At 47.8% G+C, this 13894-nt stretch overlaps 6 protein-coding genes across 6 annotated transcripts; 2 read left to right on the top strand and 4 right to left on the bottom strand.

The window, feature by feature from the left end:
• Positions 1-572: 572 nt before the first annotated feature.
• EDB93DRAFT_1164934 (uncharacterized protein) lies at positions 573-2292 on the bottom strand. The gene is made up of 5 exons (XM_041450156.1): positions 2253-2292; positions 2128-2183; positions 1518-2073; positions 1280-1467; positions 573-1094 (listed from the first exon to the last, which is right to left on the bottom strand). Exons 3-5 carry the CDS (start codon positions 1911-1913, stop codon positions 1040-1042), a joined length of 639 nt encoding a protein of 212 aa, XP_041304714.1. The 5' UTR covers positions 1914-2073; positions 2128-2183; positions 2253-2292; the 3' UTR covers positions 573-1039.
• A 76-nt stretch (positions 2293-2368) lies between these two features.
• EDB93DRAFT_1164941 (HAD-like domain-containing protein) lies at positions 2369-4189 on the top strand. Its single transcript, XM_041450157.1, has 3 exons — positions 2369-2877; positions 2932-3586; positions 3637-4189. The coding sequence occupies exons 1-3, from the start codon at positions 2824-2826 to the stop codon at positions 3969-3971; spliced, it is 1044 nt and encodes a 347-aa protein (XP_041304715.1). The 5' UTR covers positions 2369-2823; the 3' UTR covers positions 3972-4189.
• A 340-nt stretch (positions 4190-4529) lies between these two features.
• On the bottom strand, positions 4530-5169 carry EDB93DRAFT_1090649 (phosphotyrosine protein phosphatase; the record flags this gene model as incomplete). Its single annotated transcript, XM_041446290.1, has 3 exons — positions 4530-4610; positions 4671-4877; positions 5005-5169. The coding sequence occupies 3 exons, from the start codon at positions 5167-5169 to the stop codon at positions 4530-4532; spliced, it is 453 nt and encodes a 150-aa protein (XP_041304716.1).
• Positions 5170-5527: 358 nt separating this feature from the next.
• On the bottom strand, positions 5528-7001 carry EDB93DRAFT_1090563 (uncharacterized protein; the record flags this gene model as incomplete). Its single annotated transcript, XM_041446281.1, has 5 exons — positions 5528-5660; positions 5719-5750; positions 5811-6029; positions 6080-6096; positions 6158-7001. 5 exons carry the CDS (start codon positions 6999-7001, stop codon positions 5528-5530), a joined length of 1245 nt encoding a protein of 414 aa, XP_041304717.1.
• Positions 7002-9444: 2443 nt separating this feature from the next.
• EDB93DRAFT_1322318 (uncharacterized protein) lies at positions 9445-10851 on the top strand (the record flags this gene model as incomplete). The annotated part of the gene is made up of 7 exons (XM_041454953.1): positions 9445-9558; positions 9625-9746; positions 9795-9877; positions 9931-10095; positions 10146-10170; positions 10218-10505; positions 10566-10851. 7 exons carry the CDS (start codon positions 9445-9447, stop codon positions 10645-10647), a joined length of 879 nt encoding a protein of 292 aa, XP_041304718.1. The 3' UTR covers positions 10648-10851.
• Positions 10852-11782, bottom strand: EDB93DRAFT_1164962 (uncharacterized protein). Its single transcript, XM_041450158.1, has 6 exons — positions 11564-11782; positions 11442-11507; positions 11315-11388; positions 11217-11265; positions 11123-11159; positions 10852-11074 (listed from the first exon to the last, which is right to left on the bottom strand). Exons 1-6 carry the CDS (start codon positions 11621-11623, stop codon positions 11040-11042), a joined length of 321 nt encoding a protein of 106 aa, XP_041304719.1. The 5' UTR covers positions 11624-11782; the 3' UTR covers positions 10852-11039.
• Between the last annotated feature and the right edge of the window lie 2112 nt (positions 11783-13894).

Below are 13894 nucleotides of genomic sequence, written 5' to 3' on the forward strand. Positions count from 1 at the left end.
ATCCCTTCGTTCTCGGTGAGTTTGATCACTCTTGTAACTTGAATTGTCACCTGCTCATGTAACTCGTAAAGTACCGTTCCAGGACTTCCGAGCAGACTGCAATGCATTTCAGCTTTGCGCCCTCGGCCTTGCGAATTGTGGTCGGGTATGCTTCATGAAATGTGTGTACATACCTGACCTATTTACATTAAAGTTGTTAAAGAATCAACCAACCACAGCAATCCTTTCCGTCTCACCAACTAATATCGGCCACCAACATCAAGCACAACACCATTTTCCTCGAGGATTCAACTGCTGCCTCGAGTGCCTTGCAATTGAGTGTTTCCTCGGCGCGTTTCGCCGTGCCGCCAGGTCAACCTCACCAGGACAAATTTTGCAAAGTTTCAACAGTGCAGGCATAAGATTTATAGTTTCTATTATACATGTGTTTTGTACATGTATATGTATGCAGCATTTCCGTCGTGTAATTCGATACTGGAACTTGTTCGTTTGCAGAGTGATTCTGTGTTTGATCCTCCAATGCTGCAATTGCCCAATAAGGTGGTAAGCGGAGTTTGAGTGCGAAATGCTCTCTCTGCCTTGTCCAACGATGGCATCCACAACCGTTTCCCCGAGCCGACAAAGTGGGCCGGTGTCGAGGCTAACTCAGTTCGCTCTCGAAGAAGTGCTTCCAAACGCCTTGTCCGACGATCCACCGCCGACAAAGCGGCTGGTATTGAGACTTGCAAGTTACGCATATATTAAATATCCTCAAATACCAAATCATACACCGCATTCGCAAGCAAACGTGCATCGCTCTCCTATCCCAAATTTTCGGGGCGTAGAACCTACCTCTACGATCGGTTATGGGACGGAAAGAAGAGTGAAAAAAAAATGTCGATCAGAAACGGCAGAAATTATTTGATGTTCTCAGTCAGCTTGTTGGTTTTTCAGGGCTCGGTGAACACCAGTTCTGGTTGTGCGGCTGATTATCTGTTCGCTGCCCTAGTTGAAGCTTGCAATTGGATTCCACTTCCTACAGATATGGTGTTAAAAGCACTCATGACCCCAGCGACTCGGTTTTAATGCGATTGCCGACGCACGGCGTTGTACGGGTGAGAGCGCGTTTTTTTTTCAACTGCTTGGTCTAGGTTGGAAGGTGATACTTATCACTGATGCATGAGAGCGTGTTTTTTTTTCTTTCAACTGGCTGGTCTAGCTTGGAAGTTCATATAGATGCTTATCACTGATACACGAAGTTGACTGGAAAATTGACTTCTTTTGGAACTGGGTGGTCCAGGTTGGAAGACGAAAAATTTGCTTATCGTTACCTTCGAAGCCGATGGAAGGTTTGACCGATTCATGGACGGAGAGCGCGTTTTTGCGGCTGGCTGAAAGACCCGGTCGATGGCTTATCGGTGACGTCCGCAGTTGGTCAAGTCTGTTTGTTTTTGGGTCGAGCATATGTGTGACTGGTTGTATGACAAGGTCAGTACTTATCACGTCACTGCCACTGTCGCTTATGCATGAGCTCCAAGGGTCCTAAATAGATTCCCATGACGTCGACGGCGTTCCCACTTCGAAGAGAGAGGGAAGACAACAAAGGAAACGCCACAGCTCATGATACATGAATGAATGGCGAAACCGAGTCGCTGGATATGAACGAACACTTCTAGTTGGATAGATAAAGTTCTACATATCTGTGGCATCAGGGTCAGAATGGACCTTCGCGAAACAGTTAAAGCGAAGTGCTTGCTGAGAAGAGCGAAGCTAACTAGGTGCGTCTGATACAAAGCAGAAATACATATTCGATGAATAGTTCCCCCTGACCGTGCGCGAATAGATAGGAACGTTTGTGCTATCAGGCACGAAGAAAGAGGTTGTAAAACTTCTGAATGAGGGGGTGTGCGAGGTGGGGGCCTATCGAACCACATGGTCTTGAAATGACATATCAGAACAGCATCAGGTTCTCGCGAACAACGAGATGGCGAATGTGGTGATACTGTATGTAGGACAAAGTCTGAACTTGTTAGGGGACGCTGACCAAATTGGCTTTAATTGGAGCGAGCTTATCTGCCATTGGCCACCTATTATCTAGAGGCGCTGGTGAGGGCGTCAGTGAGGAGTGATAACAGATGAGTCTCTCACATTGTCAGCACGGTCAACACGGAAATAAGTGTGATAAACTTCGCGAAAAGGCGTTGCTTTGAGCCCAGGAAGAGTGCAATTACGCGGCTTAGACTCCCATATGAGAATATGTGTTCGAAACTTACGGTAACGATAACTACCGTGTCCGTGCCCGTTCATATTGACGTGTCTCAGACTTGTGATGCGTGATGCTTGGACTCTTAGTCATCCCTAATTTGGTCGAAAAGGACCCGGCAAAGAGGCAAAAATTTTACATACCCATTGTGCCGACGGTGCGCTCACGTATTAGGCAACTCTTAACATCAACGTTCCTTTCGAAACCGCTGATCTCGCTTGCCCCGGTAGCCCAAAGCCCTCCTGTTAAGTCCTCACTAGATGTCCGGGGTTCGGCAACTGTCAGTCAACCTATCATATTTACCAGGACGCTACCGTGATCAAACGGGCACCACCTGGTGCGAAATTAATTGTTCCCTGTCAAGGCAACTCCACTGGCAGCGGCATCTTCTATCATAGCAATTTTTTTGGTCCCTTGACGTCACTCACAAAACAAGGAGGTCTGTTAGACGCGAGAGTATATAAGATGGGTCACCAAACGTCTGTTCACTAGCATCTTCAGCCTCTCTTAGCTCCAGCAGCCTTTCGTATCTAACCCACCCTTTCACATCTACCCTCACCACAATCTTGAACGAAATAATCATGTCGTCTCAAAACGTCCACACATTCTTCGTCGACGCTGTCCTGTTCGACATGGTGTGTATTTTCTTTCATTGGTATTCCAAATCTAACTCTGCCAGTGCGTTACAGGACGGTACCCTCACAGACTCTATTGCAGCTGTCGAGGCAGCCTGGGGTAAAGTCGCCAAAGACATCGGTCAAGATCCCGCTTACGTTATCGCTGCAACCCACGGCAAGCGCGCCGTCGACAACCTCGCTCAATTTAAGCCCCATATCAAGGCACATGAGATGGACGATGAGGTAGAAAATTTCGAGAAGAGCATTCTCTTCTTCGCCGACGCGTATAACATGCACGGACCTGGCTCGCAGCTCAACTCACCTGCGAGCTCCCCTTCCTTGAATTCCCCTCTTAGCTCCGGTTATGCAACCCCTGATCTTTCCTTCTCGCCAAGCAATTCTGCCCCTTCTTCTCGTGCATCTTCATTCGTCTCGCCTCGTCGGCCATCATTTGCCAGCAAGCTGAATAACATGCTGACTATGTCGGTCGTACCCGAAGCTTCTGTTTACGGTCAGGGTCCCCAATTCGAAGACTCTATCATGGAGGAAGATCAACAGGACATCATCATGTTCGAGGCAAATCAGAAGAAACACGTCCTTGAGGCTTGGCAACAGGAAGCCGCGAGTGTTGATCGTTCAGTGCGGATTTTGCCCGGTGTCAAGAGGATGATGAGTTCCATTCCTGAAGGTCGTTACGCTGTCGCCACTTCAGGTGCAAAAACATATGGTATGCAGATTTCTATTTGCGATAAAGGATAATCCTTATTATCGTTACAGCATATGGTTGCATGACTCGCGTTGGCATTACCCCGCCCAAGGTGACCATCACAGCAGACGACAAGCGTCTCAAGGCTGGCAAACCTGCCCCAGACCCATTTCTCCTTGCTGCTAGCGAACTCGGTTTTTCTGCGAAAAACTGTGTTGTGTTCGAGGATTCCCCAAGTGGGATCCGCGCAGGTGTGGCTAGCGGTGCCACTGTCATCGCTGTGTGCACCAGCCATGAGAGGAAGCAGATCGAGCACGTTGGCGCCCACTTTGTAGTGGACAACATGGAGAAAGTAAAATGCGAGCCTTGTGCGGACGGCAGACTCAAGTTCACCGTTCAGCTATGATCGTTCCTGGACTCTGTATGTATCACTATCTTAACTTTCCTTCGGTGGAAAGGCCGCGCTAGATCCATTTTCATGTCCCCTTTTTTATTTTCATCTTTACGACACGATTCCTGTTCAGATCTGCACTGCACTTCGGGTGCTTGTACACATACAGAGGACATGTAATTTCGAATAGCATTCTCAATCTAGCGGCGCTGCGCGTCTGACTCGACGATAAATGGTCCTGAATGATAGCAGATCCGAATTCGATCTTCCTCGCGGTTATCAAAGGTACGTTCCGTTGAAGGTTAGCACCAGTGTATACTACTGGTGGATAGGCTGACTTGCATTGTCATGCGGCTGGAAATCTAAATTGCAAGTATCACCAATAAGTACTAGTAGGGCCTTCCAGACTTGAAGATCGCAATCCCGATTGATGAAGACCGGAAGCCTTCAATCGCATAATATTGTCTGACCGAAACCGATGAAGTCGGTGAAGCGCTACATAGATATTCCAACCAAAAGTACAGGTATTATGAGGGTATCTTCCATCTTGTGTGTTCTGACTACACCCCCCTACTAACTTTCCTTCCCAGCGACCTCGTCCAAAAACGCATTTGAAAGCTTCACGCACTGCTCGTAGACCTTCGTGAACCCATCCTGCGCATACGCCATCTCTAAGATCATTCCCCACCAACAGCAACAACAAAACCGACTCACCAATCCCCCGTAATACGGGTCCTGAATCGCCTTATTATCCGACAAGTAAGATCCCCAAAGCCTCACCGTCGCTTTCGATCCCTCCTTATGACCCACATGTCTCTCCAGCGCGCGGAGGTTAGAAACATCAGCAGCGAGTATATAGTCGAACGATGTAAAATCTGATGCGCGGACTTGTCGCGCAGAGTGGGAAATGGGAACGCCTTTCTGCAGTGGTACTCCTGGTAGGTATCAAGATGCTGGGTGAGGAAGGGAACACTGTACCATGCTGCATACTTCGATGGTCCTTATGGTGCATGATAAGCTCGAGTCTGGTGCGAGGGAAGGGTTGTACTCGCCGTTCGTCGGGATCTTCCCCGATGTGTGCCGCAGCTGTTCCAGCGCTGTCGATGTGGATATCGGTGATGCCGCGCTTGAGGGCTTCGTTGCGGAGAACGGCTTCTCCCATAGGAGAGCGGCAGATGTTGCCGAGACAGACGACGAGGACTGAGATTGTCATTTGTTAGCTTAACCAGGCTAGTAGAGTCTTATCAAAGCGTTATTCCTATGAAGTAGGCTCACACGGTTCATATCACTAGTGAACTCATCATCTTCTAGTCAGTCTTTCTGACCAAATCAGGAGGCTCCTCTTGTACCCTTGGCGTTCATGATCAATTCCGGGTCGGCAACCCAATCAATACGTCCAAATTACATGTCGACTCTACTACAGACCCCATTGTCCCAAAAAAGAATATATATGTACAGCATGTGCGACCGCATTTGCAGTAGTCATTACGAATAATCATCAAGGGCGAAGAGCTTAGTCTTCGATAGGATGCTGGCACTGCATCCAGAATGGACCTGAAGCCGGGCATTAATCACTGATGTGAGAAATCGACCAAAGGACATTTCCACGCACCAATGGGATCCTGTGGGTCATGCAAAGTCGTAGACCAAGCCCCAAGAACTCCAAATTGAGAACGAATATTCCCCATAACAATCGCTTCACCCCTGTCGTGGAGTATATGGTTACCAAATGATGAACAATGTAAGCGCGAGGAACACATACCACCACACTGGCTGATCTCCGTTACCAGCGACCTGTACCCGGCAATCTTGGCGTCAGCAAGAATAAGATTGAGTTGACTTGTTAAAACTTACAAAGTGCCATCGTATCTGGTCGTCAGGCGTGAGTTTGACGTAGCCAACCACCGAGAAATTACCATCCATCTCTCCTATGTAGTTGATTTTTGGTCGTGTCGGGTGATCCGGGTCTGGCTCCACATTGATCACACGGAAAAATATGTCTACTGTGCAGAACGTCTCTTGTAATTCTCCTTCTTCAAATATAGAGGGATCAAGTGGCTCGTCCTCTGGTAACTATAAATTTATGTCAGATGGGATAAGGTAACAAGGGCGGTAGAACATACATTGAGGTCATTGTAAACTGGACGGGAGCAATATGCCACGTCAGAGATAATCGAAAAACAAGACAATCTCTGACTTACTTAGTAACTCCCGATGATCCATGAAACAATAAGAGATGCGCCACAAGCCCTCGACGCCAGCCCAATCAGTCTCCCGGTTCAGATCTAGGCGAGGCGGTATGACGGCTTGACAAAAAGCCAGGTTCAAGGAGCAAATTTCAAATCCAAACCCTTCATCCTCATCCTTCTCCATCAACGCGCTAGCAAAAACATGTGCGAGCTTCTGCATATGCACCCAATTGACTACTCCACTCCCATCTCGCATAAAAGGCCCAAAACTGTTCGAGGACCGGTAGTTGCGCTGACTGTAAACATATGCTCGGGATATTACTCTCTGCGTCGCCAATGCGTCTCTATCAGTCAACCCGAACCATGCGTGCAACCGTGCGCGGAGCTGTTCTTCTTCATGCGATTGACTCTCCAGATCGAGGAACGCGCCGTCCTGTAGGAGCGTCTGTATCCATAACACATTACGGGAGGTCGGCTCGCTCTCAGGGAAAGGCAGAGGTGGTACGTTCGTCACCATGTCAAGCAAGGTTCGTAGTACTTGACATCTTTCATCTGGTCGACAGACAGTAACATCTTTTACGACTGTCCTCGCGCGGATGATCCGCTGTAGTTCCTCCCTCCATTTGATATTGGTCCGGCGATCGCCGAGGTAGGTCACCGCCTCGCGGGGGTCATCAAATGATTGTGCCAAGTAAAGAGCTCGCCAGAAATGCTCATCACTGACAGAGTAGACGAGCCCGCGGAAGAGCCGACACACTTGCGCTGTACTCGCAACATCAAGAGGGTCCAAAATCAATAGGATGCGCTCTAATACTTCAAGCGGCAGGTCGGCTATACGAGCAGAGTCAGAAACCATTGGACTGCGTCAAGACGAGGTTGGTGAGAGGACGTCAAGGACGACCAGGGGTGAGTCTTTTATATGCTGGAGGGGCCGTTCGACTGGGTTGGGGAAGGAAGAGTTTTTAGGGAATGTAGCGGATGATATGGTTCAATAAACACTCGAAAAAATTCTTTCACTATCGGCGGGTCGTGTGGGTAGCACGCTCTGAATCGAGCAACTTACTAAAAATCAATAGAAATTATTTTCGATGTGGAAGTGATCACTTGTACCCGTCCTCCCTGAGTGTGTGTACACCATTTTTACTCGGGGCACTGTTTGATTCCGGCATCAATTACTTGACACTAGCGGATTAGGGGTGATTGGTGGTGACAGCACTGCAGAGGCTGTGGTCAGTCATCCCCTATATATACCGTTGAAGACTTTCGTGCTTTCGGTATGCATACTTTGGCAATAATTGCAAATATTACACGGCAGAAGCTGGTGAGTAAAACTACTGTATTGCGTCCTTGGTCTGACGAAATCTCGTCTGGATGGTTGAGCGGTCATCTCGGAGTACGTGATGTTGGGGTGGCAGCAGCGTGGTCAACATCCTAGACTTCTAAGCGGATACAAAGAAGCGTTGCCATGTCTGCAACACCTGACACGCATTTCGCCGCTATGCCTCAGCTTCGAGTACTGAGTATGCTGATGTGGTATATCGCACTTGTCCGTGCTGAGTCAGGAGGGACAGAGAGCTACAGCTCATAGAGCCCTCCTTTTGGAACTCCCCCTGCGTTGCCTTGGTAGCAAAGCGCGTGGTACGTACCGCAATGGGGCTGAATGCGGCACGGCGACAGAGAGGGAACAACGACACGAAAGATCATCATGATGAAACGTAGATGCACCGCTCACAGCATCTGACACGCAGTGCGGCGAAATCGAGATATCGGGACGCATGGTATCACCAAATTGTTCTTGGGTTCATACGTCCATCTCTAGATCTGTCAGTATCCGGTGGAACGACTGCCTGATGGGTTCACAGATCCATATATTCTCCAATCGAAAAAAATAGACTCGTTACCAGTAGGTTGCTGCCATTTTTAGAGGTGGAGGTTGAAAGGCGTCCTTGCCAGCGCGCAAAAACGGCTGGTTCAAGCCTGATTGATCAAAGCCTCCCAGCGTTCTTCATGGCCAGAACGCTGGTGAACGACAGACCTTCTACCAAATATCTGGCTTTGGCAGTCATATCGTGCGACGAGCTACGTGCCAGAAAAAGCCAGGCGTGGGTAGCTTGAAGTAATAATCCAGTATGTATTTATGTACTCACAATAAAAGCTTAGCCGGCTAACGAATGCGCGGTACATATAATTATGTGACAGCGAGATTTAGACTGAGGCTCGAAGCGGAAATTTAGTAAAGGTAAAGTTCGAGACGTCGATGCGGATCAAAGTTGGACTCGAGAATTTGAGAACTTGAACTTGAGACTTCTAACCCGGTGGCGAAAAGTTAGCGCGCCGATGCCTTAAAAATGTTGCATTCGGAAGTGATGAATGAAGCTTGCCCGTCCATGGATGGACACGCCCGTGATAGCGACCAGATATAGACCAGTTCCAATTTGCTACTAATCGGCTAAGTGGGACATAAGGTGAGTACAGTTGTTGCTGCGCACCTGAATTGGTTATTTAATTCATTGCTCTCCGTCCGCGGGGAGGTATAGTCTATGTCCTCGACAGGCTTTTTCGATATTCTCTCTGCCCCTTCCTGCCGTCGCGCCAGCACCAATGGGAGCGTTTTATTACTACAGGACCTGCGCATCTTGGTTGTACCAGACTGGGGGAATTGAACGACCGCAAGTAAAAGCCCAAACTTCTCTGCAACAGCTGAACATGGTGCAGCATGAACCTGCCTTAAACTTTTGATTAGCAAAAGTAGTATTAGGTGCGGAGGAGATTAATTTCATCGTGAACCACAACATATATAGCTCAAGTGCCAAGGCGCGGAAACGAGTTCACCGCGAATTCGGGAGCTTTAGAACGTTCACGAAGTGGCGCCGAACGTTAATCTGCGTTTAGTTATGAGACCTAGATTTGCACCTGGGACCTGCAGGTAAGGAAAACTTTATCTTGAGAAAAGGGACAAGGATTCAATCGGCGATGTACAGGGGAACATCAGAAAACAAGAGAGTTGAAGTTTATTGTTCCGAACATCAATGATTATGTAAACACAAATAACCGCTTTCAAGGAAATCGTAACCAAAATGCATGGCTAACACGTTTTCGGCTTTCACAACACTCTTTTTCCTATATTTCCCTATCGTTGGCCGGCCCACCTAGGCTTCTACTCCCAAGAACGTGATAGACGGCTCCACCTTCAGGTCCAGGCACATAAAATTTGAAAGACGTACGATTCAATTATACTTATTAACTTCGTACTCACACGCACACAATTATACTTCAGCGTTCTGACTGCATCATCGCCGATGCCTGCAATGGTTGCTGCTAGAGGTCCATCAACGAGCCCACCAGCGCCTGCGCCTCCTCCGCACAAACGATCAACAAATTATGGGTACTACATCCCGATGGATGGTGGTGGAGTATGCTTACCGTAAGTCCTTTATGTCACAAGGAAGTCTTGTTGGTGTAAAAAATAAGCGCCGTAGGAAGTCCAAGATACCTATCCGGCAGGCCTTGGAGAACCCATAAACGTCATCATTTCTGCGTACTCTGATTCTCAGGTGCTGCAGAACACTTTGGACAACGGTGGTCTTATCAATTATTTTCAGTGAGCACGGTCGTCTGTTTTTGTGGAGTTGTTCTTACGTGCAGGCAGATCATTCGGGTTTTCGACCGAGTGTTTGGGACAGACTGACAGTAGCGAGCAAATGGCTAACCTCGGCGACGGGAATGGTTACTGTGAGTTTTCTGTGCAATCATAAACTGGCTTTTCCCGTAGCTGAGTGTTTCAGTAAACGAGACTGCTGTCATTCGGTGGGACTATGGTGATGCCAACCTTGGGACTTGTCAGGAGACAGTTGAAGGAGGGAACCACTTTCGCTATTGGATACAAAATGGGCAAAGCGCCGACTCAGGCGCAATATTTATGGCAACTTCATATGAAATGCCAATCGCTGGTGCGTCCGGGAAGTGACTTTCACCAAAACTTTAAATGACCGTGTCGCAGACTCGCATAATATCATAGTTAATGGGTAGGTGTGATTTTGTTTTTCAATTGCCTTTGACTGATATCGCGCAGCTATAACCTAGGTCGCGACTGGCTCGTGGGGAATGCCACTTCTCAATCGACAATTCTTCCAACAGCAAACATGACCGATACGTCAACGTACTCTGGGCAAACTTCCTTTAATAATTATACCTATGCAACCACTGCAACGTACGTCTCTGGGCTGCTACAGAACACTAGCGATGGTATCAACCACTACCAGAGTGTCGCTGTCAATGGACTAAATGCGATCGATGGATTAGTGGCGATATTAACCGTTAAGATGGTCAACCAGCCCGGTAGTAGTAGTAGTTCAAGCGGGTGGGTCTCTATCTCGGTTACGATGCATGTCCGTTCGTGCTAACGTCTTGCAATACCTAGTGCGGAAGGGATATATCGTCCCAAAGGACTTTTGTGGACACTGCTTGCAATGGGATGCGCGATACTCGTGTCGTCGCTCTAGATTGATTATAGATATCCTCGAACAGTGATTACACTGCACGATATTACCTCGGACTAGTTCATGGACCACGATCTTTATTCCTAAACCCTGCCTGGAGCTATATTTCTGCATAGGATATTTTCATCTCTGATCTCACCAGCTGGTCGATACTCATATGTACATATCTGGTATGCTTCCTGCACTTATAAGTTCAGTGCTCAGACCATAACTTCTGCAACCTAGACATGCTCGCTTTCACGGATTGTATTTATATGTCTTTTATATCAGATGATGCATATCCATATCATAAAGTCCTTATGGTTGTATATATTATCGTCACACTTATTTCATGTTACATGGCTATCAACGATGACATTGGTGGGTATTGGGTTGCATGAGGTTGCTGCTGACGACTAATAACCAGACCTTTCGTAGGCGGTTTCCTTAGCTGCAGAACAATTAATTCGAGCGTCAGGAGTAGATCTATAATGCTTACCATGATGCTTGGCCCTTTGCCTGTCCATGAGGTCCAACTAGAAAAGTAATCCACGTTATGGGTTGCACTAATAATCGAGTAAGATAAAACGTACACCCTTCGTCTCAACCATGTGGTCGATGAAGGCTCCGGCAAATCCAGCCCTGTAGTCGATGTCAGTCACGATATATGTCTCCCGACCGAGAGACTTACATGAGTTCCTTGGCCTTGTCGTGGCTTGCAGGCTTGCCGTTCCTCTCGCAGTGCTCGTTGTAAGCTTTCATTGCCTACAATGATATTTTGAGAAGATCGATCATAAGCAGGAGGAAGGATGACCCACCTCGTAAGAAGCTGCGGCAGCGATCAGCTCATGAGAGAGCTTCGCCTTGTGGGGCGCATTAGTGACCTGCGATGTTCACGATTAGATGAGATGTGTATTGAACAAGTGGCATAAACTAGTACCTGTGCGTATGCATTGGAAAGGTCTTCGTGTCTGTTGTGATCATGATGATGGTGAGGCATGGTGATGAGATGATGATAGGTCACGGTGTAGGTGATTGAGTGAAGATTAATGCTCAGAAGATAAGGTGCTTATATACTGTTTGCATTACGTTGGCTGGACAACTTTAGCACAGGTGCTACATTTCTGGGGATCTTGTTGATGTTTTTGGCTATGCGTCGTAACTCAACACCATAGCATGATCTTATCTTATCCCATTAGGAAGGTATAAGTGCATCCGACAAAATTACGTAATACATTTTAGTTGAGTCATGTTCCATTCCACTGCGTCAATGCGAGTCAATCTTCCGTCTAGGATTTGGACTGCCTACGGGAGACTATATAATGTCATCTCTGCCTGACTTTTCCTGCGAATCACTTGCTCTCATGTCTACAACCTTTCTTTGGGGGAATTACATTCTCTCTAAAATTGTGGCGTCGCCTTGCCGTATATCACCCCGCAGTCCAAGCAGACACTGCTCCCGAATCCTGGTACACTGCACTATTCGCTTGTGAAAGGGGACTCCTCCAAGACAAGCATTGCCGAGGAAGCGAATATGCGAACCATTTTCACCGCCCCCGCATTTACGGCGACCGCAGAATCATGGCGCAAGGCAAGTTCCGACTAGGATTTCACAACGCTTTGTCACATCAAAGATGAATGGCTTACTAACCATGTTTCAGACCACTTGGCCATGCTCGCTTCAAGTTGGGATCCCAGGTACCGGTGGAATCGCTGGCTTAAAATTTTTCCGTCACCTCAGATTCTTTTTCGTGTCACAAAACAGATATTTTCTTCAAAAACAGGTTGATCATGTTCCTCGATTAAGTTGGTCGTAATCAAGGTGATGGTAATCGCCTAATCAAGCGCACAAAAGTCTGCGACTTTCTTGGAGAACAATCACCTCTCGTCCAGAAGCCTTCGGTATTCACCCCAGCTTGCGGCCATCAAACGATGTCGGAACGTCGATTCTTCCGTGTCTGTTATTGTTCCAGAAGCAACTACTATTGGGCTTCGACTGCGGATTAATGACAGTGGCTCTTGCAATCGCCGACGGCACAGGTATACGCAAGCTCGCAGGTATCGCAGTACTAGCTGCGATCGCGCAGTCCCTTGGCTCCCACGCATTACTCGCTAACACATTGTGCGACGTGTTTTTCCTGGCGGTGATGTGTCTACTATACAGCAAGGCTATGCGACTGGTTGGACGGCAGCTATCCGATTGGCACTTGTGATGGTCAACGGGCCGCCATCCTGGCATGCCACGCCCTATTTTGTGTGGGGGCGCCTAAATGTGAGTCAGGATGCGGTAACAACGGCTTACCCATTAATGGAGTCCCGAGGCTACCGGACTGACTCAGGCAGTTGACCACGGCTTTGGGATGTTCTCCAATGTTTAAACCGCCATTTCTTCTGGCTTGTAAGGAGTGTGAAGGCAGTTGTTGTCCACCGAATACCAGTAACATATGTTCTGTTTTTTTTTCCACAATATATTTATCGGTGCCTTATGAATCACCGGATTTGCTGTACCTGTCACACTAATTTGGGAAATGCGCGGCTCTGAGATTGAAAAGCGGTGAAAAAACTCTCATATAAGCACACACGAGTCACAAATTTCGTCCCAGATCTCTTTCCCCTCAAACCACCAAGTGACATCCACGAGCAGCTTTTGCAGTGCTCAGGTGTCCAGAGAGTCTTAACGTAGTCAAATTTACCAGTGAGTGACTCAGTCCTATCTGATTCATCCCATTGTGTTCTACGTGTGCTTTTGTGCTGCGCCGCAATCACACCACGATCATATTACCGATTTCTATCAAATCGATTGAAATCAAGGGTGCGCGTGGCTAAACGATGTCGACGTATAATCATCCATCGACCTCGAGGTCACCTGATCTGTCTCGTACATTGCCCCTCCCAGGGCCTTCACGAACATATTCAGTGCACCCTTTGGGGTCAGACGAGTCAGCGCAATGCAACGCACACTCACCGCTCTTACCTCAATACAATACACAACGTATTATGAACGGGAAACTGATTGCATCATCGTCCATAGCTTCCAGGCAGCCGACGTTGCCGCCTGCGTCAGACTTGACCTTTAACACGTTACCCTTTCCCGCAATTTCACACAAATCGACCCATTACATTAGTCAACATGTCCGCGACCCTCAGCTTGTAAATCGCTCGCCGTTCTCGCACCAACCTGGTCCATCGCACTCACCTGGTTACCATGTCCCGCATAATTTCCTTGAAAGTTCCCAACTTTCAAGTTCCTCGTCCACTCGCCATGTCGCGA

This window comes from Suillus bovinus (assembly GCF_016758785.1).
Source record: "Suillus bovinus strain UH-Sbo-P2 chromosome Unknown EDB93scaffold_57, whole genome shotgun sequence".
NCBI lineage: Eukaryota > Fungi > Basidiomycota > Agaricomycetes > Boletales > Suillaceae > Suillus > Suillus bovinus.

Bases quoted from the DNA above. Each gene is read 5' to 3' on its own strand.
- EDB93DRAFT_1164934 (XM_041450156.1), bottom strand. From the start codon at position 1,913: ATGTGGTTCGATAGGCCCCCACCTCGCACACCCCCTCATTCAGAAGTT. The intron at 1,468-1,517 runs CTTGGAGCTCAT...ATAAGTACTGAC, and splicing joins ATGGGAATCTATTTAGGACC to CTTGTCATACAACCAGTCAC. The intron at 1,095-1,279 runs CTGGACCACCCA...ACGCGCTCTCAC, and splicing joins CAAATTTTTCGTCTTCCAAC to CCGTACAACGCCGTGCGTCG.
- EDB93DRAFT_1164941 (XM_041450157.1), top strand. From the start codon at position 2,824: ATGTCGTCTCAAAACGTCCACACATTCTTCGTCGACGCTGTCCTGTTC. The intron at 2,878-2,931 runs GTGTGTATTTTC...AGTGCGTTACAG, and splicing joins ACGCTGTCCTGTTCGACATG to GACGGTACCCTCACAGACTC. The intron at 3,587-3,636 runs GTATGCAGATTT...TTATCGTTACAG, and splicing joins TTCAGGTGCAAAAACATATG to CATATGGTTGCATGACTCGC.
- EDB93DRAFT_1164962 (XM_041450158.1), bottom strand. From the start codon at position 11,623: ATGCCTCACCATCATCATGATCACAACAGACACGAAGACCTTTCCAAT. The intron at 11,266-11,314 runs GTAAGTCTCTCG...CATCGACTACAG, and splicing joins GACAAGGCCAAGGAACTCAT to GGCTGGATTTGCCGGAGCCT. The intron at 11,075-11,122 runs GTAAGCATTATA...ATTGTTCTGCAG, and splicing joins GCAAAGGGCCAAGCATCATG to CTAAGGAAACCGCCTACGAA.